The sequence below is a fragment of the Oryctolagus cuniculus genome, chromosome 11 (assembly GCF_964237555.1).
Source record: "Oryctolagus cuniculus chromosome 11, mOryCun1.1, whole genome shotgun sequence".
In the NCBI taxonomy this organism is placed as follows: domain Eukaryota; kingdom Metazoa; phylum Chordata; class Mammalia; order Lagomorpha; family Leporidae; genus Oryctolagus; species Oryctolagus cuniculus.
In genome coordinates, this window is record NC_091442.1 from 56,524,931 (window position 1) to 56,552,407 (window position 27,477).

Here is a 27,477-nt window from a genome sequence, read left to right on the forward strand (position 1 = left end):
ATGCCTACCCCTCTTACATACTTTTAGGTAGACACAGGCATACATTTCTCTTCCATATAACTATAGGCTTTTTGTAGAAGTGGAATTTCTGAATGGAGACTAGGTTTAACATATAAATTAAACAATTAACATTCCTTTAAATACAATTAATCCTTCTATATCACATGCTACTTATATAACTAGTGAATCAAAGCCTGATCTATCAACATTAGGGGTGACTCCTGGTAGAGAATTTTACCTTCTCCTTTTGTGGCGGGGAACAGGGGCTCGAGGCAGGGCTGTCAGGAGGGGAGGAGTCCACCTCCACTGGCTCCTCTTCTTTGATTTTTATATCTGGCGTGGAAGGCAGGGACATGTCAAGGGGTCCAGCTGAAGCCTGTTATAGAAGAGAAGTGAACAGGGTTCAACCACATGATTCCCTTCAGGCTGAATCGATAGCTTTCCAGTTACAAGATACGTGAATACACGTCTACTCATCTACGAAACTCAGCTGTTGGTCAAACCACTGAACTGCAAATCGAACCCAAGATCATGCAGAACACTGGCCAATCATTATATCTTCTCAGGGCTTCTGCTTCCCTAACTATAAAATGAAGTAAGAACTGCTGCAGCTTTGCTGAGCAAACACTTACAGAGACCTGAAAAAAACAAAAAACAAAAAACCCACAAAATGGTATCACTTAAATCCATGCAAATGTTCTAATACTTTCAGGGAGTTGAAGTGACTCCTGACTCAAGTGCCTGCCTATTCCCAACCAGCTCTGCTGCCACCTGAGAGCTGTACTTACTTTCTCTGCCAACCGGAATGACTGGCTTACCCAATTATCATAAGCAAACAGAGACAAATTGGCTATTACAGTACTGCAAACAAGACAGGGAAGTTCTTTCCTGGGGATTTTTTTTTTTTTTTTTGACAGGCAGAGTGGACAGAGAAAGAGAAAGGTCATCCTTTACCGTTGGTTCACCCCCCACAATGGCCACTGCAGTCGGCGCACCGCGCTGATCCGAAGCCAGGAGCCAGGTGCTTCTCCTGGTCTCCCATGCGGGTGCAGGGCCCATGGACCTGGGCCATCCTCCACTGCACTCCCAGGCCATAGCACAGAGCTGGACTGGAAGAGGGGCAACTGGGACAGAATCCGGCACCCTGACCGGGACTAGAAGCTGGTGTGTGGGTGCCGCAGGCGGAGGATTAGCCTATTGAGCTGTGGCGCCAGGCTTTTCCTGGGGATCTTGCCATGCTTGATGGTGATCTCACCCCAAAATCTGAGGTTTCAGGCAGATAGGATTCTGGGGTGACAGAAAGGAAAGGCTGATCAACAGAACGGCAAAAAGAAACGAGAACTTGGTGTTAGGAGGGGGACTGGAGAAAACCAGAAAGTAACAAGAGTCCTTTTCTGGCAGTGGTGCGATCTCACAGATCTGTGGAGCTGTCAATGGCTTTGCAGGGAAAATAAACCATCCTAGATAACAGCTTTGAACTGTACCAGGACAGGAAGTGACCTGGCAGTTCAGTGTCGTGACAAAGTGGTTCTTTTGTTCTATTCTTCCCATATCCTGGGCTGCTGGGGGAAAGAGGACCTTTCTTCTTTCTTTTTCAAAGATTTATTTATTTATTTGAAAGGCAGAGATTCACAGAGAGAGGGAGAGACGGAGAGAGGTCTTCCATCAACCAGTTCACTCCCCAAATGGCTGCAATGGCTGGGGCTGCGTGAGGCTGAAGCCAGGAGCCCAGAGCTTCTTCCAGGTCTCCCACGTGGGTGCAGGGCTCAAACACCTGGGCCATCCTCTGCTGCTTTCCCAGGCCATCAGTAGGGAGCTGGATCGGAAGTGGAGCAGCCGGGACACAAACTGAAGCCCACAAGGGATGCCGGCATCGCAGGTGGCAGCCTTCACATTATGCGGCAACACCGGCTCCAAGAGGACTTTATTTCTAACCCTTCTGTTGCTACCTTTATCCCTAGAAATCTTGGTAGCTAACTGAGTAAACGGAAGATAACCTGACATCTACTACTACACTAAAGGAGGTAGTCCTGCTTCTTCCTCCCAGTCCTCTGAGAGAGCACAACAGCAAACGTGGTTTCACTTCTGCCTCGTTTCTTCCACAGTGCCATCTGGCCCCACGTGGCTCACTCTGGGATCACTGCAGTCCTGAGACCGGTGGGAAGGAGAGACTTCTGAGTAAGTACAGCCAGGGCTTCAAATCCCCTAGGAGCAACTCCTAGCAAAGCTGCGGTTCAGGAAAGTTTCAGGCTCGTTAAATTCTCCCGGAGTCTGTGCTTCTCATCAAGGGAACGGGGAGACCACCCCTGTGCTTGCCTGAAGAACCATCATGGCACACAGATGAGAGAAGGCCTGGCCAGCTCAGCGCTGTCTCCCCAAAGGGTCAACCGGGCCAAGACGGCCGTGGCATAGACTTGGAGCTTTTTAAGGGAGGCTCATTCCTTGAATTTGCCAATGAGTTTATTATCTAAGTCCTCACATCCTGGTGGAAACGATCTGGCTACTTTTACACTTTTTGGGTGGAAATGGGACACAAAGGGAGGTGACGTAGGGAAGCTATAAAACAAAATTATACCACATAGGTTGAGGCAACTGAGAGATGAGAGATTTAGGTCTTTAAAGGAAAAAGATTGATGAGAAGACTGTGGCTTGTTCTACCATTCAAAAGAGAGCTGGGGCGGCGCTGGGGCACAGCAGTTGAGCTGCTGCCTGCGACACTGACATATATGGGCATTGGCTTGGGACTCGGCTGTTTCACTTCCAATCCAGCTCCCAGCTAATGGCCTGGGAAAAGCAGCGGAAGATGAACCAGGTGCTTGGGCCTCTGCCACCTACATGGGAAACCTGGAAGAAGCTCCTGGCTCTGGCCTGGCCCAGCCCTGGCTATTGCAGCCATCTGGGGAGTGATCCAGCGGATGGAGGATCTCACTGTTTCTCCCTCTCTGTAACTCTGCCTTTCAAATAAATAAATAAATAAATAAATCTATCTATCTTAAAAAAAAAAAAAAAAGGTAGATACATACATATGTGTATATGTCACTGAGTGTCCCTGCTTTCTTTCAGTCTGAGGGAGACAGCAGGAAAAGCAGCCATAGAGGGGCCGGCACTGTGGTGTAGCGGGTAAAAAGTCGCCGCCTACAGTGGCGCCATATGGGCGCTGGTTCAAATCCTGGCTGTTCCACTTCCAATCCAGTTCTCTGCTATGGCCTGGGAAAGCAGCAGAAGATGGCCCAAGTCTTTGGGCCCCTGAACCTGCGTGGGAGACCCGGAAGAAGCTCCTGGATCCTGGCTTCTGATCACCATAGCTCCGGCCATTGTGGCCAATTGGAGAGTGAACTAGCAGATGAAGACCTCTCTCTCTCTGCCTCTCCTTCTCTCACTGTGTAACTCTGACTTTCAAATAAATAAATAAATAAATCTATCTTAAAAAAAAAAAAAGGAACTTGGAAAGAACTTCAGCGATAACAGATACTCTACATCTCAGTGTCTTACAATTAAAGCTGGATGGAAAAATCATGCTTTGTTATCTGGATTTACCTAGTATCTCCCTCTTAGAAGGAAAGCACTCTCATGGATACTTTTCATAAGTCCTGAATTTTCTATGTTCTGATGGGACTTCATGCCTCACTACACCATGCAACTGTGAGGTTCATATGTTCATATGTGTATATACATATATACACACATGTGTCTGTGTGTGTTGGATAGATATTGGGTCTTTTTTGAATTATTACAGAACATAATTAATTTTAAATAGTGACTAATAACACAGAATTCTAATTCTAAAATAAACTTTGATTTTTCAGTCTCTTATTCCATGGGAATAATCTTGCTCTGACTCTGTTTTTTCAACTCTTTCCTCTGGTTTTCAAACTAAGGGATTCTCTAGGGAACTAGAATATATAAATTCTAAGACTGAAACCACAGCACTTCAGGATTAGAAGGAATTCCAACATTTTCTTTTCCTCTCCAATGTCTGTACTGAGTGGCCTACATATAATTGAATACACTGTAATAGCTTCCATCCAGTGGTCCTACTTCTACCCTTGGACCACACAGAGTTAAGTCTGATCCCCTCTTTACATGAAAGCTCTTCAAGTATTTGAAGACTGCAAATTTGCTCACACTAAATTTCTTTTCCAAGAAAAACTGTCTCACTTTTCTTACACATTCCTGATGTGACATGATTTCTAGCTCTTTCACTGTCCTGGCTGGTCTCCTGTGAAATGCATTAAGAATATCCTCCTTTAACTTTAATGCCTTGAACAGAACTAAAAAGTTACCTGAAGGCAAGAACCACACACACTGAAATGAAGAGTAGAAATTCAGGGGCTGGCGCTATGGCATAGTAGGCTAAACCTCTGCCTGTGGCGCCGGCATCCCATATGGGCTCCGGTTCATGTCCTGGCTGCTCTACTTCTGATCCAGCTCCCTGCTAATGTGCCTGGGAAAGCAGCAGAGGATGGCCAAAGTCCTTGGTTCTCTGCATCACATGGGAGACCTGGCAGAAGCTCCTGACTCCTGGCTTTGGATTTGCTAGGCTTCGGCCGTTGCAGCCATCTGGGGAGTGAACCAGTGGATGAAAGACTTCTCTCTCTGAATCTCCTCTCTTTATCTGTAACTCTACCTCTGAAATACATAAATAAAATCTTAAAAAAAGAATAGAAATTCAATAAATACTTGTTGACTAATGGAATAAAAAAGATTCCAGGTAAGAATTCCAATCAGCTCAGAAACAACGTGGAATCTGGCAAAAATACATTAACCTAATAAAATCTAGGTAATTTATAATCTTTTTTTTTTAAAGATTTATTTATTTGAAAGAGTTATACAGAGAGAGAAGGAGAGGCAGAGAGAGAGAGAGAGAGAGAGAGAGAGAGAGGTCTTCCATTCACTGGTTCACTCTCCAATTGGCCGCAATGGCCACAGCTGTGCCAATCCGAAGCTAGGAGCCAGGAGCCTCTTCCGGGTCTCCCACGTGGGTGCAGGGGCCCAAAGAATTGGGCCATCTTGTACTGCTTTCCCAGGTCATAATAGAGAGCTGGATTGGAAGTGGAGCAGCCGAGACTGGAACTGGCGCCATATGAGATGCCGGCACTGTAGGCGGCAGCTTTACCTACCATGCCACAGCGCTGGCCCCAGTAATTTATAATCTTTTAACACCAACATATTCATAACAGATATAACTTTAATGTCTGTTTTTATTATTTATTTTTACCTTATTTGAAAGGTAGAACAACAGAGAGAGAGAGAATAAATAAGAGATCTTCCATCGGCTGGCTCGCTCTCCAAATGCTTGCAATAGCCTGGGCTGGACCAACCACACCAGAGGCATGGAATTCCATCAAGGTCTCCCACATGGGTGTCAGGAACTCAAGTGTCTGAGGCACTGTCCGCTGCCTCCCAGGACGCAGCAGCAGGAGACTGATGGGCAGCAGAATCGCCAGGCCTCAAGCCAGCATCCTAAGTGCTGCTCTACCCTCTACGCCACAACCCCTGTCCTGGAGATAATCTTCAATATTTTACACTCATTCATTTGAAATGCAGATAGAGATTCTTCCATCCACTGGTCAGAAAGGGCTGGCGACAGCTGGGGCTGGGCCAGGCTGGACTGAACCTGCATCTCCCACCTTGGTGGCAGGGACCCACAGACTTAATCCATCACCTGCTACTTCCCAGGGTGTTTATCAGCAGGAAGCTAAAATCAGGAGTGAAGTGAGGACGCGACCCAGAGACTGCAACATAGAACACGGCCATCTCAAGTGGTGTCTTCACCGCTGTGCCAAATGCTCAACCCAGAAATAAAAAAAATAAATAAAATAAAAAATAAATAAATAAATAAATTACTGAACTAATATTCTGCCCAGAAGGGCAAGAAGACTAATTTTTGGTGAAGACAGACTTGTGCTGATCTTCTATCTGGACCCCCTGAAGACCTGAATGGCTGACTAGGGTTAGTGAGAGCTAGCTGGTTCTATAAAACCAAGGCCATGATTTTAGGCTCTAATCAATTTTAAACAGAGTATCCCAAGGCACAGTGAAAACAGCCTTGGTCTGAACATCACCAGGTTTCTTTTTCTTTTTGTAAAAAAGTCCTGCTTCTTGCCTTTTTCTCGTCTTCGTCTGCAGCTTTCTTGAATTCATGTTCAAAGGAGCTCGCTAGTTCATTGAAGAGCCCCACTTCCTCACAGTTCTTCAGGAATCTAGTTGGAGTAGGAGTTTGATCTGTAGACACAGAAAGAAAAGGAACCTTTTAGTTCTGATGTGAAGTTAACATTTAGAAGCATAAGGAGAATGCATTTGTATTGCATTTGGAGCCAGAGAATCTGTGTGCTAGGACAAATTTGCTTTTCTGAGCTCTGGCAGGGGAAGGCTGGTGCTGGGCCACCAGAGGGTGCCTGTGCTGTGCGGCCTCAAGGCCAGCAGGGGGAAGCCAGGACAAGATTTTGCTTGATATCCAAGTACACACCTCTTTCACGGCCGGCTTAACCTTCTCCACCCCCAAACAAACCACCCATGCAGGTGAAGTAGAACGCCTCCAGATTTGAATGTCCAGTACAGTTCAACAATATTTCCTGTCCAAGTTTATTCCCTGCTAGATCTGAAGTGAGCAGGCATAAGCAGATGGATGTTCAAACCTAACGAAGAGCAGATAGAGAGCATCAGTGGCTGCATGTGCCTGCTGGTGCAGCCAGACAAGAAGTGGTGCCTGAGGTAGGGGTCTGTTACCTTCTGAAGGCACGCCAGGCAAATCCAGGGGAAGGGGATTAAGACAGCAAACATGAACTAGAAAAGGAAACTGCAGACAATAGGGCTCATTTCACAGAGACCTGTGCCCAGAGTAAATTCCGGAAACCAGGATATTTGAATTTAGATTTGCCAGCCACAATATCCCCACAGGGGCTGTATAAATCTTTCCTCAACCCAGTGCCACTGCCCTTGGGAAGAGGAAGGCTGTTGGTATCACTGGAAACTTTTCCAGCAGCCTGAATTGTAGACTGGAACTTCTCTCTCCCCATCCTGGCTTTTGGAATTGAACCTAACTTTAATTTTTTTTTTTTTTTTTTGACAGGCAGAGTGGACAGTGGGAGAGAGAGAGAGAGAGAGAGAGAGAAAGGTCTTCCTTTGCCGTTGGTTCACCCTCCAATGGCCGCTGCAGCCAGTGCACTGTGGCCGGTGCACCGCGCCTATCCGATGGCAGGAGCCAGGTGCTTCTCCTAGTCTCCCACGCGGGTGCAGGGCCCAAGGACCCGGGCCATCCTCCACTGGACTCCTGGGCCACAACAGAGAGCTGGCCTGGAAGAGGGGCAACTGGGACAGAATCCAATGCTCCAACCGGGACTAGAACCCGGTGTGCGGGCGCCGCAGGCGGAGGATTAGCCTATTGAGCTGTGGTGCCGGCCGAACCTAACTCTATTATGATGGTTTTCTCACATGCTCCTCACCTCAGGGATTCATCTCATACCCCACATTATAAACGCTAACAGAAACAGAACAATATTTATATTATACTTATTATATTTAAGGGTTGAAACCTGGGGTTAAAATCGCTCTTTGTAGCATGATCAATTGGAAACATTATTATCCAGTGAGATTTTTCCAACGAAACAGCATTTTTAAAAAAAATTTAAACAAAACCTCTTCTGAATTGGGACATTTAGAAAAGTTACCACTACCTCCCAAAATAGTTTTAAAAGGTTTTCTGGCAGTTTGGGTTGGCTAACGATTAAGCCACTCTCCCTTCGTCTCTGGGTGAGCAGAGGTAATATCATCCTTTATGCTTAGAGAGTACTTCAGTGAGGGCACACACAAAATCACAGCTCAAGTGTAACAGGAAGGGGCAGCTAAGGGCATGGCCGTGGCAGAAGAGGGGCTTCTGGACTTCTGACCTGAGGCTCGTGCACATTTGTCCCATACCTGCTGGCACATGTTCATTTCTGGTTCTAATATTTAAAGGCTCCCCTGTGCTAAACCTAACTCCTCACCTTCCAGGTAGCCTCGTGCTGTAATTGGCACTGGTTTCTGAACAAACGGCCTGAAGATAGATGAGAAAACCCTGAGTCTGCTCTGATGTTTCCTAAGGAATTGTAGGTGTTCACTGAATATGGCACTGCATGCATACACATGTGTGCATATTTAGGGGAGGGGCAGGAGTACGGGAGTACTATCCATAGAAGACATGCCCTGGAAGCTTAAGAGAATGTTTCCTAGTTGAGGACACAAAAGTAACACACATAGATGGCATAACAGCATACAAAAGTAAATGCCATGTATAGCAGAGAGTAACATTACTGCCGAAATTAAATAAAGACACAGTAGTGACACAGTAGTTAGGGCAGATCTCAAGAAATGAAATGGTGGGGCCAGCGCTGTGGTGCAATGTGTTAAAGCTGCCGTCTGCAGTGCTAGCATCCCATATGGGCACTGGTTTGTATCCCGGCTGCTCCATTCCTGATCCAGCTCCCTGCTAATGTGCCAGGAAAGCAGCAGAAGATGGCCCAAGTGCTTGGGCCCCTGCATCCCTTTGGGAGACCCAGAAGAAGCTCCTGGCTCCTGGTTTTGGCCTGGCCCAGCCCTGGCTGTTCTGGCAATTTGGGGAGTGGACTAGTAGATGGAGAATCTCTCTCTTTCTCAGTAATTCTGCCTTTCAAATGAATAATTATGAGCTGGCACTGTGGTGTGGTGGGTAAATCCCACCACTTGTGGTGCCAGCATCCCACATAGGTGCGGTTCAAGTCCCAGCTGCTCTACTTCCAATCAGGCTTCCTTCTGTTGCCCAAGTACTTGGGCCTCTGCTCCCATGTGGGAGATCCAGAAGAAGCTCCTGGCTCCTGGCTTTGGATCAGCCTAGCTCCAGCCATTGAGGCCACTTGGGGAGTGAACCAGCAGACAGAAGACCTATCTCTTCCCTCTGTCTCTCACTCTTTCTCTGTAACTCTGCCTTTCAAATAAATAAATAAATATTTAAAAAGAAAAAGGCAATCATAAGCTATGCCTTAGGGAATGGCTTTAGGTCACAAGTGGGGAACGTCCGGCCCATAACCGTATGTGGTCCCTGGAATCATTTGGTCTGGCCCTGCCAAGGCAATCACAGGCAGGACTCAAAATTCAATACATCTATAGCAGGCTAATTTTTAAGATGATAATATCATATGGCCTGGGAATGACGTTATAAATATCCAAATAGCCCCTGGGAGAAAACTGGTTCCCCACACTCCTGCTTCAAATGGTAGAAAGACAGACCATATAGAGACTAAGAGGAGTAATGTGATACAAGGCACAGAGAAGGAAGGGTATTGGGCACCATGTATGCATGAGGGAGAAAAGGTGTGTCTAGATCAAAAGAATCATTTTACACTTTTAAGCTGTGTATAAAGTTGGCTGGGTACAAGGACTGTGAAGAATCTGGAAACTCAAATACAAATAGCCTTCAAGTAAGAGAAAGCAGGAAGATAAGGACAGGTTTTGATCACAAGAGTTGAATTTAAGGAAGACTAGCTTTTTGAAAGAATGCAAGATGGATTAGAATGAAAGACTAGTCAAGAAGGCCAGGTAGAAAACTTTGAAGGAATCCAAGCATAAAGAGGGTAGTAACAGAAAAAAAAGGAGGGAACAGGACAGCAGGACTCTGAATAAGACAACTCCGATTCCAAGGATACTGGCATCAGTGACTACAAAGGAAGGAGCCGGTTTAGAGGAGTAAGAGGTTACGTTCAGTCACTGACAGGAAGATATGAATGAAGCCCAAGCAAAACTGTTCAACACGTGACTCGCCAGGTCTTCACTGGAGATGGGAGAATTACCAACCCAGATAGGACACCTGAAGTCATATGCACTTCAAAACTGATTGCAGATAACACAAGAGCGCTTTCTCTTCTCGAGACTGTCCTGTGGCAACATCTCTCACCGTCCCTGAAGACTGGGCACTGGCCCACCCACACACTTGGAATAACCTCTCCAACTTGATAACCTTGTCCTGAATGCACCTCTTACAGACTTTCTTTATTGATGCTACTTAATACTAATTCTCTTAGTACTCATATTGTTTTATTATCCACTTGCATTTGTCTGTACACATGAAATTTTTTTCAGGTGTACAGGCCCTGACTTAACGAAGTACTTTTACCTACCTAGACTCCTATACTCACACTTTCCCATTCTCCCCTAAGATCTCGCCCACGTTTTTTTAAGGACCATTGATGGCAATGGCTCTACTGATGTCCTCCTCTCTGAGATTATAAATCTACATGCTCCTAGCAAACAAAGTACCTGGTGCTCACAGTAGATACTCAATAAACATTTTCCGAGTTAATAAGGAATAGATCTGTGAGGGCACATGTCTTTCATTGCATGTAGAAGTACGGAGAGGAGGTTCTGGCTCTTCTCCATGTCTAGGTAGCATTTTAGCTCGTAGAAGACTGCTCCTTACCTGAGTTATAACTGATGTGATAACCACCAACTAAATACCTTACTGAGTAAATGCAGCTGCTTAACTTGAACTAAATCAGAACCTCTTGTGACTTCAAAAGGAAAAGCCCACCGTGGTTTGTGTGTCTGTCTACCTGAAAATGACACGACAGGGCTGCTACAGGATTTGAGAGCAGTTGTTGAGAGTGCTCCCCTGAGGGCAGCACAGGCAAGCAGGACAACACCTAGAACAACTGCTGAGAGAGTCCAGCTCATCTAAACTGGCTTAGCAAAGGCCAGCCGGCTCAAAGTCTTGTTTGAGCTTTAGAAATGTACCTTCAATGGTGTCTGGGTTCACAAGGGAAGCTGAATTTACGAACTGACAATCTGCCTGCTGGAGGAAACTGACACCCAGTGGAAGAGAAGCAGCCGGGCTAGGTCTAGGTCGGCTTTTGCCTTCTTTTGTTCCCCTCTTTGCTGCAGGCAGGGAGGAGTGTCAAAGGCGTCTTGTGTCTGTAAATCTCACAAACTCTTAAAAAGTAGAAAGCGAGGGAATCGACTGAAAAAAGCTAAAACAAAACTTCAGCACACCTACACCCAAAAACCACAGAACCCGATCTTGTTTTTAAAAACTGAGAGTGGAGGGCACAATAGAAACTTGGGAGCTTTCAGTGTTCCTTTTCCCTGATTAAATGCAGATCACATAAGGGCTCTTAATGGGCGGAGGAGAGCACAGCTCTCAGTACATCTGGTCCCTGGTATTAATCTTAACTGTCTGGTGATATCAAGGCACGTGGCTTTTGGGGCAGCAAATACCTGCAATGATGACTGAGTCCGTTCGGGCTGGGCCAAATTTCAATGTCATCTCGTGCTTGTGTTTGTGAACCGCCAGGTGGTCCTCGTTTGTAAATCTCTGAAACGGAACAGAAATGGAGATGTGAAAAAAAAACAAACTCCGATTTAGTGACCTTTTACAATGTCCCACAAACCTTCTGTGATGAGGTTGTTCCTGGAAGAGGGACTCGAGATGGAGTGGAAAGGAGAAAAATTGGAAGTGGTGGGAAAGTGAAAAGGATGGGGAAAGGGTGATAGAAGGCAGGGAGAAGAGCAGGGGGAGACCAGGGTGCCAACTGCTCTGTTACATCAGGTCCAAATAAGAGGAGTGGACAGATTGCTGGTGAAGGAGTCCAGGCAGGAGGTTCCAAATGAAAAAAACAAAACAAAACAAAAAAAAAACCCACCCAAAACCATTTAGGCAAACTCGTAGTGAACAAGGGAAAAACAATTTTTAATAATAATAATAAAGAGAGAAGAAGGGAAAAGCTGGGCACTCATTGGTCATCATAAAAATAGGAAATTCAGAAGGAAGCTCTCCATGGTGGGGCTGAATTGGACTATTTTATGAGGGGCTAACAGGAAGATAAATTATGCAGGATTAGGAGAACCATTTAACTTCCTGGCCCCCACAGTGGTACAGCAGGCGCCTGCGCGGCTATTTGGCTCAGGGTTTTAATGAGCCAGGATGGAGCTGTAGAGGATCGAGGCCCAATGGCCAGCAATAATGGCACACACCAGCCCCATCGGCCAAATGCTGTCTCCCCTCATCGGGCAGCCCGCCTGGGCCCCATCAGCCATAAAGGGGCCAGTACAATGCTGCTGGCTGTATAATGGTAGAATAAAAATGCAAGCAAAAGAAAAAAACATGTTTTAAGAGTAGGGAGGAGCCTGTAGGCAGGATGCGGGAAGAGAAAAGGAGATGGCATAGTGATTGTATTTGTTTAGGGGTTTGGGTGAAAAGAAAATGAAGAGGTGAGGCTGAGTCTACCCTAGTTTATGACTAAATGAGACAGAGTTACTGGACAATAATTTATGCTCCCATCCCTTAAAAAGGAGGAGGTGAAGGGAACAGATGAACAGCAGTAATTCAAGAGAATGATTCCCTGCTAAGTCCCTTTGAGGCTGCTGGCCGTGTTCCTTCATTAAAACATGCCTGTGGGCCAGCGCCGCGGCTCACTAGGCTAATCCTCCACCTGCCGCGCCGGCACACCGGGTTCTAGTCCCAGTTGGGGCGCTGGTTCTGTCCCGGTTGCTCCTCTTCCAGTCCAGCTCTCTGCTGTGGCCTGGGAGTGCAGTGGAGGATGGCCCAAGGGCTTGGTCACCCACATGGGAGACCAGGAGGAAGCACCTGGCTCCTGGCTTGGATCGGCACAGCGCGCAGGCCGTAACAGCCATTTGGGGAGTGAACCAATGAAAAGGAAGACCTTTCTATGTCTCTCTCTCTCTCTCTAAATCTGTATGTCAAAAAAATTAAAAAATAAATAAATAAAACACGCCTGCAACACAGCAATAGCCTGGATGCTGCTGTGATCCGTAGCCCCTTCCACAACGAGGCTCCCAATCTCCAGCCTGCCTTTTTGTTCCCCTAAATAGTGATTTCTTAGGCCCATCTTTTAACTCTCTTCCCTAGATGTGCACTTCCTGCCAAACACGACACCTTTAGCCCTCTTTTCCGCAGCTCTTCTTGACAGTACGCCAAAAATACAGGCATTGCCCCAGCTTAATTCCTACCCAGTCAGGAAAGCAACACTGAACTGTTTCAACCTCTTTATTTTATCTAAAAGTAGCTGATCCCCAGACTCACAACTAAAGCCAGCTTTTTCCCCGCCTCTAAGATTTTATTTATTTATTTAAGAGCTAGAGTCACAGGAAGAGAGGTCTTTCATCTGCTGGTTCACTCCCCAGACGGCTGCACCTCTTCCAGGCCAGCTCTCTGCTGAGGCCCAGGAGTGCAGTGGAGGATGTCCCAGGTCCTTGGGCCCTGCACCTGCATGGGAGACCAGGAGAAGCACCTGGCTCCTGGCTTCAGATCAGCAGCCATTGAGGGGTGAACCAATGGAAAAGGAAGACCTTTCTCTCTGTCTCTCTCTCTCTCTCTCTCACTGTCTAACTCTGCCTGTCAATAAAAAATAAAATAAAATAAAAATAAAAAGGTGGTTTCTAATGAATTCAGTACAAAACTGAATAAATTGTTCGAAAATCAGCCAAGAACTTTAGTTTTCTATATTGTTAAACTCCAACAACAACTTTTTCATTTACAGATTTCCAGAGGAAAAAAAGCAGGGAGGGGCTAGGGGCAGCTTTACCTACTACACCACAGTGTCGGCCTCTAATTTTTTTTTTAAAGATTTATTTATGGGGCCAGTGCTGTGGAACACTGTGTTAAAGCCCCACCCTGTAGCGCTGGCATCCCACATGGGCGCAGGTTCGAGACCGGGCTGCTCCACTTCTGATCCAGCTCTCTGCTATGGCCTGGGAAAGCAGCAGAAGACGGCTAAAGTCCTTGGGCCAATGCACTGGTGTGGGAAACCTGGAAGAAGCTCCTGGCTCCTGGCTTCAGATCAGCTCAGCTCTGGTCATTACAGTCATTTGGGGAGTGAACCAGTGAATGGAAGAATTCTCTCTCTCTCTGGCTCTACCTCTCTCTGTAACTCTTTCAAATAAAATAAAATCTTTAAAAAATTTACTTATTTACTTGAAAGGCAGAGTTAGAGAAAGAGAAGGAGAGAGAGAGAGAGAGATCTTCCATCTGCTGGCTTACTTTCCAATGGCCACAATGACCAGGGCTGGGCCAGGCCAAAGCCAGGAGCTTTTTTTTTTTCCAGGTCTCCTACAAGGGTGCCGGGGCCCAGGACGTGGGCCATCTACTGCTGCTTTCCCAGGAAAGCATTATCAGGGAGCTGGATCGGAAGTGGAGCAGCCAGGACTCAGATCGCTGCCCATCTTGGGATTCTGTGCTACACTGGACCCTAGAATGTATTTCATATATTAATAAAGAAGCAGATGTATTATCAAATATTTTTTCATACATTTTTAAAAAATGAGAGGCTAGCATTGTGGCACAGTGCATTAAATTGTCACCTGCAATGATGGCATCCCATATCAAAGAACGGGTTTGAACTTGCTATTCTGCTTCTGCTCCAGCTCCCTGCTAATGCGCCTGGAAACCAATAGGAGATGAGCCAAGTACCATGGCCCCTGCTACCAACGTGGGAGCCCTGTATAGAGTTTCTGGCTTTAGCCCAGCCCATCCCTGGTCATTGTGGCCATTTGGGGAGTGAACCAGTAGATGGAAGATCTTTTCCCCTCATCTCTCAGTCTTTCAAATAATAATAAAAAATCTTTAAAGAATATTTTAAAGCCAGGGAGACAGAGAGAGACACAGAGCTTCCATCTGCTGGCTCACTCCCCAAATGCCTCCAGTGGCTGACTCTGACCCAAGCTGAATCTGGGAGCCGGGAGCTGGGAACTTAATCCAGGACTTTTATGTAGATGGCAGGAACCCAACTACTTAAGACTCCACTGCTGTCACCCAGAGTCTGCATTGGCAAAAAGTTAGAATTAGCTGGAGCTGGGAGTTGAACCCAGATACTCTGATACACTGGCACCTTAACTGCTAGGCCAAATGCCCACTCTCATACATTTTTGAATTTTAAGGAGCAGGACACTAATTGGGTCTTGGCTCTAGTCATCTCTCCCTGCTATTTCTATTTCTTTTTCTTTTTTTTTTTTTTTTTTTTTTTTTTTTTTTTTTTTTTGACAGAGTGGACAGTGAGAGAGAGAGAGAGAGAAAGAGAGACAGAAAGGTCTTCCTTTGCCATTGGTTCACCCTCCAATGGCCACCACGGCCAGCGTGCTGCGGCCGGCGCACCGCACTGATCTGAAGCCAGGAGCCAGATCTCCCATGGGGGTGCAGGGCCCAAGCACTTGGGCCATCCTCCACTGCACTCCTGGGCCATAGCAGAGAGCTGGCCTGGAAGAGGGGCAACCGGGACAGAATCCGGCGCCCCGACCGGGACTAGAACCCGGTGTGCCGGCGCCGCTAGGCGGAGGATTAGCCTGTTGAGCCCCGGCGCCGGCTTCTCCCTGCTATTTCTAATGTAATTCTTATGTTCTAGGGCAGAAGAGGGAGAATAAAAGTTTACTGAGGCTTTTTGTCAAAGTAAATGCCAATCTGGCTATTGTTTTGAATGCTCCTTATATTTTCTCTCTCTGATGCTATCTCCAAGGCAGCAGAGGGCTAGTATCATTCAAAGCAGGGGTTGAGGCATTGTGGTACATTGTGTTAAACTGAAGTTTTGAATTGAACCACTAGTTGGAAGGTCTTTGTCACTCTGCCTTTTAAATAAGTAGAACTTCAAAATGGGGCCAGGAAGAATCCGAGGCATACTGGATTAGGATGGTAGTTTGTATATATTGAGAGAGAATTTGTATCAAAACACAGAAAGATTTAGCATTGCATTTACTAAAGTAAAGGAATCAGGACAGTTTCATAGCATAAAAGGGGGGAAAAGAAGCATTATGTACAAATCTGCACTCCTTCCAGAGACAAAGATCATTTGGATTTCCACTATCCATTAATGATAGCCAAACACAGCCAGTGAGCATGTAAATGAGGCTAATCTGAACTGAGTCTGTACTGGCAACACTGGGATATACACACGCAGCACCAAAACATATAGGGAATATTCACTGAACACTTAGTGATTTCTTAGGAAACATCAGAGCAGGCTCAGGGATTTCTCATGTATTTTCAGGCTGTTTCTTCAAAAACACAGCCAGGCAATGAAAGTCAGAGGCCACTTGGAAGGTGAGGAGTTAGGTTTAGCCCAGCGTGCCTTTCATATATTAGAACCAGAAAAGGACATAAACAGCAGGTAAGTACTGCTTGGGATGCCTCCACCCCATATCACAGTGCCTGATTTGGCTTCTGACTCTAGCTTCCTGCTAATATGCACCCTGGGAAGCAGCAGGTGAAGGCTCAAATATTTGGTTCTCTGCCACCCACGTGGGAGACCTCAACTGTGTTCCTGGCTTCCACCTGATCCAGTCCCAGCTGTTGCAGGCATCTGGGGAGTGAACCAGCGATGGAAGATCCTTCTCTCTGTTTCTTTCTGTGTGTTTCTCTGCCACTCAAATAAATATTTTTTTTTAGAAATTTATACACTGAATTTCAAAGACAGCACAATAAAGAATACAAAATAGTTCAATAATTTTTATGTTGATTATATGCTGAAATGACTATTTCAGATATACTGAGTTAAATTTTTTTTTACCTTTTCTTTTTTTTTTTTCTTATAACTTAATCTTTTACTTGAAAGGCAATTATAGAGAGAGAGAGAGAGAGTGAGAGAGCTCCTTCATCTGTTGGTTCACTCCCCAAATGGCTGCAATGGCTAGGGCTGGGCCAGGCTGAAGCCTGGAGCCTGGTGAACTCCATCCCTGTCTCCCATGTGGGTAGCAGAGGCTCAAGTACTTGGGTCATCCTCCACTGATTTTCCAGGCACATTAGCAGGGAACTGGATTGAAAACGGAGCATCTGGGAGTTGAACTGACGCCCGTATGGGATGCTGGCATCACAGCCAGTGGCTTAACCGGCTGAGCCACAGCAGTGCCTTTTTTTTCTTCTTTTTACCTTTTTAAAAAAATTTATATAAAGGGAACAGATTTCATGTAGTTCATATACAGTTTTAGGGACATAATGATACTTTTCACCCTCCTTCTTCCTTCTTTTCTTACTTTTCTTCTAATTTTTACAATGACATACTTTCAACTTACTTTATGATCACAAGCTTAATCCTCCACTAAAGTTTTATTTATTTAAAAGGCACAGTAACAGAGAGGCAGATATAGACGGAGACACAGATAGACATCTTCCATCTGCTGGTTCACTCCCCAAATGGCTACAACAGTAGGGTTTGGGCCAGGCTGAAGCCAGGAGCCAGGAGCTCCATCTGGGTCTCACACATGAATGGCAGGAACTCAAGAACTTGAGTCATCATCTGCTGCTTCCCAGGTGCATCACCAGGGACTTGGACTGGAAGCAGAGTAGCCAGGATTTGTCCCAGCTCTCCAAATTGGGGTACATGCATCCAGGTGGTAGCTTAGCTTCCTGTGCCACAATGTCTACCCCAATAAAATGTACTATTAAAACTAATTTCATTTGTTTGCTTTTTAACATGGCTATTAGAAGTTTTCAAATTATATATGTGGCTCACATTTGTGGTTTGCAATATAAATATATTTGAAAGGCACAGCAACGAGAGAGGGAGAGACACAGAGAGAGAGAGAGAGAGATATCTTCTACCCACTGGTTCACTCTCAAATGGCCACAACATCTAGGTCTGGGCTAGGCAGATGTCAGGATCCAGGAACTCTATTAGTGCCTTCCACATAGGTGGCAGGGGCCCAAATACTTGGGCCATCTTTTACTACCTTCCCAGGTGCATTAGCAGGAAGCTGGACTGGAGGTGGAGCAGCCAGGACTAGGATGACCACCCTGATGTGGGATGAGGGCATTGCAAATGGTGGCTTAACATGCTGCACCACAAAGATAGCTCCTGCATCACATTTCTTTGTGATAGCTCTAATCCAGCTAGTATAGCTTGAAGATCCCATGGAATTTTAATCATGTGCCAGTCATGAATCTTCCTGTCCAAATTTATACTATATAGCAGTGGTTCTCTACCAGAGGCAACTCTGCCACTCCCCTCCACCCCGGAAACATTCATAGCCACTTTAGCTTGTCACAACTGTGGGGGATGCTACTTGGGATAGAGGCTTGGAATGATCATAAATACCGAATAATGCACAGGACAGTCAGCAAAGAATTATCCACTCCAAATGTCTACTGTGCTTCCATTGAGAAATGCTGCTACAGAGAAGAAAGAAGAAAAAAAGAAACCCTGCTATATTGGAGGAAGAAAGAAGAAAAAAAGGCTGTTTTTAAGTTTCCTTTGCCAGACTACCAACACATGTTTTTGGACCTGAAACTTGGAAGGAAAAACAACACAGGCAGAAAACTCTCAATCTCATTTTATAAAATGGCTGATGCACTGCAAATCTGCAAATCCGTAGGAGAGGAATTAGGAGGATGGAGACAGAAGGCACGGTAATAGAAAGAGCACATTAAATGGCATTCTCATGCACTGCTCTATTAGTAATAAAGAGATTAATACAGAAGCAGCTAATCAAAGCAATTTTGGCTACATCTGATATTTACTCCCTAATGGAGGGGGAAAAATAGCAAGAAGAAAGATTTTCTTAGTTTTATAAATGTTAAGAAGCATAAAATAGAATGTCAGGAATATGAGGGAGTCAATGTGAAAACTGGTATTAGCAGGGCTGGCACTGTGGCATAGTAGGTTAAGCCTCCGCCTGCAAGTGCTGGCATCCCATATCAGCCCAGGTTCGAGTCCTGAGTGCTCCACTTCTGATCTGGCTCCCTGCTAATGGCCTAGGAAAGCAGTGGAAGATGGCCCAAGTACCTGGAAGAATCTCCTGGCTCCTGGTTTCTAGCCCGGCTCAGCTCTGGCCATTGCGGCCATCTGGGGAGTGAATCAGTGGATAAAAGAACTTTCTCCCTCTCTCTCTTCCCCTCACCCCCTGTCTGTCTGTAACTCTGCTTCTCAAATAAATAAATACGTCTTTAAAAAATAAATTAAAAAGAAAAACTGGTATTAGCTACAGAATAGACAGGGCACATAGAGTTTTGTAACAATTTTCCATTTCTAAGATACTTCATTCCCACTCATCTTCCTGTAATAGGGGAATCTAAAATCCTACCTCCTAGAAAACTAACTGAACAGAGCTCAGTGAGGAGTTAGGAAAGGCTTGATGAAGTACAAAGATGGCGGGAACTATAAACCAGGAATACATTTCAAAGAATAAAGTCTTATGATTTTTAGTTTTTAAATGGAGGTGTATAGCAATGCACAAATCTTTAGTGTGTGTCTCAGTAAATTTTTATGTGTACATGCACCTGTGTAATACCACGCAAACCAAGATAGGAAATGTTTCAGGTACCTCACAAGACTTCCACACATATTCCTCTGCTCTTAACCTTTTAAATGAAAAAAGTTCTGTAAAATGGCATACTGCCTGGCATGCAGCAAGTATTGGGCTAGTTCCCTTCTCTTTCCCTTTTTAAATCTAAAAGAAAACAGATACTGTAGTAAAAAAGTAACTTTTCTTTGCAGACTAACTCTCAATGTTTAGAGACAGTTCTTTCCCTAATCCTACTTAGACTGGTTCCTGAAAGTATTTTGAAATAGTAGCACTGAAAAAGGCCACAAAGACAATTCAGGCCAAACTAAAGCTCAATTTTTGCCTTTTGACTTTAAGCCAGGCACAAGCATATGGGCATTAGGAATGTTACAGTTTCAAGCTAGATCCTTGGTAAAGCATTGTGACCAATGGCATTTTTGTGCAATATGCACTCAACTCCTAGCCAGATTCATTCCTGAAATGTTGTTTTTGGCCACCACAACTCAAGTTTCCGTGTGGATTTGCCTCACATTTAAAAATGCTGTTATGTCCTGACCTACGGATGAATTCAAGTCCCCTTCCGTGTCTCAGAAGAATAGACGGGGAAGGAGACAATCAGATTTCTTTAGCTTCTAGGAAGTGAGCCTTGAATGCCTAAATTATCAAGGAACAATACAAGGAATTGAGCTTACATTTGTGATATGCTGAAACCTGAATATCCCTTTTTCCAAAGTTTCTGGGCTTGGCAGTGCTCCTGAACAGAACCACTTTCCTCTACTACACTATCTACGCTGGGGCATATTTTGACAAAAGAAAATGGTCTGAGAAGGCCACAGAAACCTGAGACGCTGTGCGGAGCAGGCTCTAGAATGTAGTGATAGGACTGCTGGGCAGGAAGTGGGAAGAGTACTGCTCTTCTGAACATGATCTAATAAGCACTTCGGTTACACACACACAAGGATTCTAAAAGAAGAAACTTTTAGGGAGGTGTGCAACACTCTTGGCAAGGCTTCTCCAACAGTCTTGGTAAGTCTTTTCCCCCTCACCGCAGAGCTTCTATTCCCGGTGGCCGATATCATTCACGTTTAGGAAAGCAGGACGGAGAAGGGAAGAGTCTAAATACATGCACACACACACCCCAAAGCCAACATAACTTCCAATTCTACCTGAGTCAGTCTACACTCCAGCTCTCTACTTCACGATGCTGCTGTTTACTAAGTGAGTCACACATCCTGCTTTGAATGCTTCATGGTTCTTGAATGAATCATTTCAGAGCACAGAACTGTTCAACAAATAAATACACCCGCAGCAGCAGCCGCTCGTATGCTGCATGTGTGAGCAAGGTAATTTATAGAGGAAAAATAAGAACAGGAAACTTCTTCCCAAAATACCCTAAGAGAAAATGTTGTCACGGGAATGAGGCAGACAAACTAAACAGAAGAGGAAAACACTACACCAACTGGCACCTACAGTAAATTCGTTTGTGCACTGAGGAATTTGCTTTTTGGGGAAGGCTGCTTGTGTATCTTTAAACAGGAGATTCTGGCAGCTGACAAATTCCTGCTTCAGTGATTGGGTAAAATTTTATAGAGTGGGATGAGAATAACTGTTGAAAGCCTTTATCATTCTCAGGTGCTAAGATCTCGACAGGACGTACTTTCAAAAACATCTGATGACTTTCCTTCTGCATTTCCAAAGTAAATTTCATTACACAAATAAGTGAGAACTGGTGTATCTTCCTCCCAACACTGTGTGACACCAGATTCTCTTTGTTATAGAAAGGTACCTAACACAATTCCAGTTTGCTAGAATTACACTTGCTGTTGTAGCAAAACGTGGGTGCCATGACTGCGTGGTTCAATTCACTATTTTGTTGCCAACTAAAATGCCCTGTGCACAAAAATGCCAATTTATAAACAGCATCATTCCTCAAACAGCAGTGGTCATTTCAACTACCTCCTTTTGAGCATTTTCTTTTAGGATTACCGGTACTTGAATTTTATAGGCAGAATATCAGCATTATATAGGTGCCAAACAGTGTTAGGAATTGGATTCTTTCTTTTATAAACTGTGCCCTTACACAAACAAAAGAAAAAAAAATACAGTGTGCCCTGGAATATATGGAAGGGTATGTTACAATCAAGGAAGCAAGTCAGAGACACGGCAACAGTAAGAGAATATTAACGATGCAGTCCACGTTGAACGGTTGAGTCTTCATAGTTCTGATCTAAGATGAATATAACTGCAATATTCTACTTCACACTGGCCAGGAATATAACTATTCTTCTAAGAAGCATAAGTTTCAAACACTCAGCAATACCCAGCCATTCATTTATATTTTGGTTCCTTGTTCCCTCCTACTTATAACAAATGTGAAAATTCATGAACCCCATGGGTGGTGTCTCACACCAAGTAAGTTGCAGATGCCCAATACATCACAGCAGAAAGCACACTGAGATTCAAAGGTCAAACAGGCCAACTCCAACAGGGACTGACAATGTAGTAAAGAGGAGGTATAGCAGTATCCTCTTATCTGTGGTTTCACTTTCCATGGTTTCAGTCACCGTGGTCAAAGACTGAAAATATTAAATCACTAATCTCAGAAATAAACAATTCCTAAGTTTAAACTGACGCCCTTCTGAGCAGTGTTAATGAAATCTCATTGTCTTACCCTGCTCCATCTCACTCAGGAGATGAATCATCCCTTTGTCCACAGAATTCTCCCTAAATATGCTACCCATCCATCAGTCACTGGTAGTTGTCTTGGTTACCTGACTGTCAAGGTACTATAGGGCTCGTGTTCAAGTAGCCCTTATTTAGGTTACCTGACTGTCAAGGTACTATAGGGCTCGTGTTCAAGTAGCCCTTATTTACTTAACAGTGGTCCCAAGTTATAGGAGTAGTGATGCTGGCAATTTGGATGTGCCAAAGAGAAACGGAGAAGGGCTGCCTTCAAGTTGAAAGGTGAAAGTTCTGGAGAAGGAATTACATGCTGGGACTGTAAAGATCTACTATGCAATAAGATATTTTGAGAACAAGACCACATCCACATAACTTCTTTATAGTACATTGTCCTATTTTATCATTAGATACTGCTGTTAATCTTTTATTGTGCCTAACTTATAAATTAAGCTGTATCATATATGTGTATATATAGGGGGTTCAATACTATCCATGGTCTCAGGCATCTGTGGAGATGGGGGCATTTTGAAATGTTATTACCCATGTATTGATAAGGGGTAGACTATTATATTATTCCTTACCAGTTTAGGTTGGGAAAGGTTAGATTTTTTTGTTTTCATTCTATTTAATTTTTCCTTATTTATTTATAGGAAGGGCAGAGACAGGAAAACAGACCAGGACAGGCAGAAAGGGAGCTGGCTCCCACCTGCTGGTGCATTCTCCAAATGCTTGCAGTGGCTGCGGCTAGGCCTGGTGAGACCAGGGAGCTGGGAATGCAATCTGCATCTCCCATGTGAGAGTGAGGAACCCAGACATCTGACCCATCACTGCTGCCTCCCAGGGTCCACACGAGCAGGAAGCTAGTCAGGAGCCACAGCTAGGCACTCCAATATGGGAAGCAGGCATCCCAACTGCTAGTCCAAACGCCTACCCTTTTTCTCTTTTTAATAGTATTCATTTATGATTTTTTCTCCCCTAAGAACATGAACTAAATTGGGTGCAATTACTCTAAAACAGTACACCTTTATGGGTTATCAGCCGTCTGGCCTTGATAAGATTGCTGTCAGGGTGGGCATTTGGTGCAACACCTTTAACCACCACTTGGGATTCCCACTTCCTATAGTGGAGTGCTGGTTTGAGACCCAGCTACCCCATGCTTCCATTTCAGCTTCCTGCTGATGAGCCTGGGAAGTAGTGGATTATAGCTCAAGTGTTTGGGTCCCGGCCACCCACATGGGAGACTTGGATGGAGTTCCTGGTTCCTGGCTCCTGGCTTTGGTCTGGCCCAGTCTTGGTTGTTGAAAGCGCTTGGAGAGGGGGTGGTACTGTGGTGCAGTGGGTAAGGCCACCACCTGCAGCACCAGCATCCCGTGTGGGTGCCAGTTTGGAGTCCTGGCTGCTCCACTTCCAATCCAGCTCTCTGCTGTGACCTGGGAAAGCAGTGGAAGGTGGCCCAAGACCTTGGGGCCCTGTACCCACATGGGAGACCCTGAGGGGGCTCCTGGCTCCTGGTTTCAGATCAGCCCAGCTCTGGCCGTTGCGGCTGTTTGGGGAGTGAACCAGTAGATGGAAGACCTCTGTCTCTGTCTCTGCCTCTCTGTAACTCTGACTTTCAAATCAATCAATCAATATTAAAAAAAAAAAAAAAAGGAAAGAAAGATACCATTTGGGGAATAAACCAGTGGATGAAGATCTATCATTCTTTCTAATTAAGTAAGTAAATTTTTTACAAAGAAGATTGCTGTCAACTGATGCCTGTATAACTGGAATGCCTGGGAGAAGGATGTAGTGAGGCAAACACAGGGAAGAAGAGTTTTTTCTTCACTCAGCCCCCATTCTCAACTCTTTCCTTGTTTGCCTCCCTCCCATTCTAAAGGCTGAATGCCAGATACACACTTTACCAGCCTCTGTAGCCAGGCTTAAACTCGCCACAGAGTTCAGGCCAGTGAAATACAGAAATCTATTGGAGACAGGTGGTGGGCACCACTTCTGGGGAAGCTTCTGTCTCCTTATAAAAATAGGGGAAGCTAGAAGAGGAAAGCTCCTGGTGCCATCTCTTCCTGTTTTCTCATTCTCTAATAGTGGGACAATAAGAATCAGGATTGGCTGGCGCTGCGGCTCACTAGGCTAATCTTCCGCCTTGCGGCGCCGGCACACTGGGTTCTAGTCCCGGTCGGGGTGCCGGATTATGTCCTGGTTGCCCCTCTTCCAGGCCAGCTCTCTGCTATGGCCCGGGAGTGCAGTGGAGGATGGCCCAAGTGCTTGGGCCCTGCACCTGCATGGGAGACCAGGAGAAGCACCTGGTTCCTGGCTTCGAATCAGCGCGATGCGCTGGCCGTAGCGCACCAGCCGCGGCGGCCATTGGAGGGTGAACCAACGGCAAAAAGGAAGAACTTTGTCTCTCTCTCTCTCTCTCTCACTGTCCACTCTGCCTGTCAAACAAACAAACAAACAAACAAAAAAGAATCAGGATTAAAGCTAAATGCTAGGGGCCAGTATTGTGGTGTAGTAGGTAAAGCTGATGCCTGGGATGTCAGCATCCCATATGGGCGCCAGTTCAAGTCCTGGCTGCTCCACTTCTGATACCACTCCCTCCTGGTGCACCTGGAAAAGCAGTGGAGGACGGCCCAAGTCCTTCGGTGCCTGCAATCACATGAGAGACCTGGCTCCTGGCTTCAGCCTGGCCCAGGTATGGCCGCCGTTGTGACCATTTTGGGGAAAGAACCAGTGGATGGAAGATATCTCATTCTCTGTTTCTCTCCCATTATCTCACTGTAACTCTGCCTTTCAAAGAAATAAAATAAATCTTTGAAAAAAAAAAAAAAGTAAATGCTAAAAATGGTGTAGCAGAGAGGCAGAAAGAATCTAGGGCCTTGAAAAATTTGCTTAGCTGTGGAAAGTCTTTTTTTTTTTTTTTTTTTTTTTTTTGACAGGCAGAGTGGACAGTGAGAGAGAGAGACAGAAGGTCTTCCTTTTCTGTTGGCTCACCCCCCAATGGCTGCTGCGCGCTGCGGCCGGCACCATCGCGCTGATCCGAAGGCAGGAGCCAGGTGCTTCTCCTGGTCTCCCATGCGGGTGCAGAGCCCAAAGACTTGGGCCATCCTCCACTGCACTCCCGGGTCATAGCAGAGAGCTGGATAGGAAGAGGAGCAACCGGGACAGAACCGGTGCCCTGACCAGGACTAGAACCCGATGTGCCAGCACCGCAGGCAGAGGATTAGCCTAGTGAGCTATGGCGCCAGCCCTTTTTTTTTTTTTTTAAGATGCATTTATTTGAAAGGCTGAATTACAGAGAGGCAGAGGAAGCAGAGGGAGAGCCACAGAGAGAGAGGTCTTCCATCCGCTGGTTCACTCCCCAAACGGCTGCAATGGCCAGAGCTGGGCTGATCTGAAACCAGGAGCCAGGAGCTTCTTCCTGGTCTCCATGCGGGTGCAGGGGCCCAAGGACTTGGCCCATCTTCTACTGCTTTCCCAGGCCATAGCAGAGAGCTTGATCGGAAGGGAAGCAACCAGGACAGTCTTATTCAAGGACTTTCTGTGTTACAAGTGTTCACATAGTTTTAAACTACTTTCAGGTACTTCAGTTGAAACCATGCCTGACCACAGCTTCTTTTTGATTTCCTATCTAAGGAACCAAGAAATGGAATATAAGAAAGTATCTTATTCTACATCTTCATGAATATTCATCAACTGTACCTTAATGCAGATTTCCACTTTCACATAGTATACCAAATAAATTATTCTATCTCATCATCACCTACTGTCCCAGTGTTTCTTGGAAACATTGGCTCTAAACTGTGTTTTTGGGAAAAACAAAATAGTAAGAGAGAGCCATCCTGTGATATTGCCCTTCAAGCTGAGGCAGGTTAAGATCACTCTGCACTGCAGAATGGAGTTCTATTAGAGCTGTATCTTTTCTTACTCCTGACTGCCCCTCTCCCTCAGCACCTGATGTCTGGCTCCTTATGAAATTCCAGGGCACTCTTGGGAACCATGCTTAAGAATTAACAAGGACAAATGCATTATCTTTCCTTAGATGGCAGCTATTTACTTGGATGGATTAAATGCTCAACAAACTTTAAAAGTCCAGAGGGTAGGAGCAAAGAAATCCCAACAGCAATTCAGCCAGGTTCCATCCTGCGTCAGTGCATGGCTAATTGCTTTCTCTACAGCTCTTGCCTAATGGCAGACCTTTTAGTACTCTACTTTCCAGATGGAGCCGCTGAGTGTGTGTGTGTGTGGGGGGGGGGGGGTAAACCATAAGAATTCCCAGAGGGAGAACTGTAGTTCTTAACAAAACATGGAAATCTTTAAAAAAAAATCAAAATAATTATCACACAACCCTATTAAGTTCTTGTTGACACTATGCATCTATATTTTTAATCTCATCTTTTCATAAATTCTTATTAGAATACTATGAGATTCAATCCTTGAAAAACATACCAAATAACCTCTTTTATTTTGTATTTTTATTTCTTATAAAGATTTATTTATTTAAAAGTCAGAGTTACACAGAGAGAGAAGGAGAGGCAGAGAGACAGAGAGAGAGAAAGAGAGAGGGAGTGATCTTTCATCTGCTGGTTCACTCCCCAGTCGGCACTAATGGCTGGAGCTGTGTCAATCTGAAGCCAGGAGCCAGGAGCTTCTTCCAGGTCTCCTATGTGGGTGCAGGAGCCCAAGGACTTGAACCATCTTCTACTGCTTGCCCAGACCATAGCAGAGAGCTGGATCAGAAGTGGAGCAGCCGGGACTCGAATTGGTGCCCATAGGGGATGCTGGCACTACAGGCGGTGGCTTTACCCACTAGGCCACAATGCCGGCCCAATAACTTCTATCTTTTAATTTGTTACACAGCATATGTTGTAATTCCTTTATCTCACAAATGGGGGGGGGGGGACAAAGATACAGTGTGAAAAGTACATCCCTTAGGATCAGCATCATGGCACAGTGAGTTGAGCTGCTGTCTGCAATGCAGTCCCAGCTGCTTCACTTCTGATCCAGCTCCCTGCTAATGCACCTGGGAAAGAAGTGGAAGATGTTCCAAGTGTTTGGGTCCCTGCCACCCATGTGGGAGACCCAGATGAAGCTCCTGGCTCCTGCTTGGGCCTGGCCCATTCCTGGCTATTGAGGCCATTTAGGGAGTAAACTAGCAGATGGAAGTGTACTCTCTCTCTCTACCTCTGCCTTTCAAATACAATGAATAAACCTTTAAAAATTCAGCAAAGTATAGACTTTAACCACCAAGTGAGGAAACTCTACTATACCAAGCTTTTGGCTTGAGCAGCTGAAAATTTCATTGTGGAAAAGCAATAGTCAGTACTTCTGAGTGTAGGAGTTTTTGAATGCTTACCATGAGCTGAGCAGAGCTATAGAAGAAAATATGGAGCCTACTGTTTGGACTTCATAGGCCACTGGGACACAAATAGCTACCTTCAAACCAGGCAAACTGAGCTCCAATTAGGAAGGACCCTGAGGATGTCCCCATAGCATTTCATGACCTAAAACTCTGCCAGCTCTGACTTTTAGAGCTGCCCGCTTGCCCTGGACATAACCAAATGACAAGAT

The 27,477-nt window shown here is 45.3% G+C and overlaps 1 protein-coding gene across 2 annotated transcripts in view; it reads right to left on the reverse strand.

The window, feature by feature from the left end:
* The window catches only part of LOC100351569 (cyclic AMP-dependent transcription factor ATF-7), a 107,057-nt gene that overhangs the window by 20,401 nt on the left and 59,179 nt on the right, over positions 1-27,477 (reverse strand). For both annotated transcript variants that reach the window (XM_008256540.4, XM_008256541.4), the window contains exons 3-5: positions 11,224-11,320; positions 6,107-6,225; positions 239-376 (exon numbers count right to left, since the gene is read on the reverse strand). In XM_008256540.4, coding sequence (XP_008254762.1) covers positions 239-376; positions 6,107-6,225; positions 11,224-11,320 — 354 coding nt within the window. The remainder of the gene's footprint in view (positions 1-238; positions 377-6,106; positions 6,226-11,223; positions 11,321-27,477) is intronic.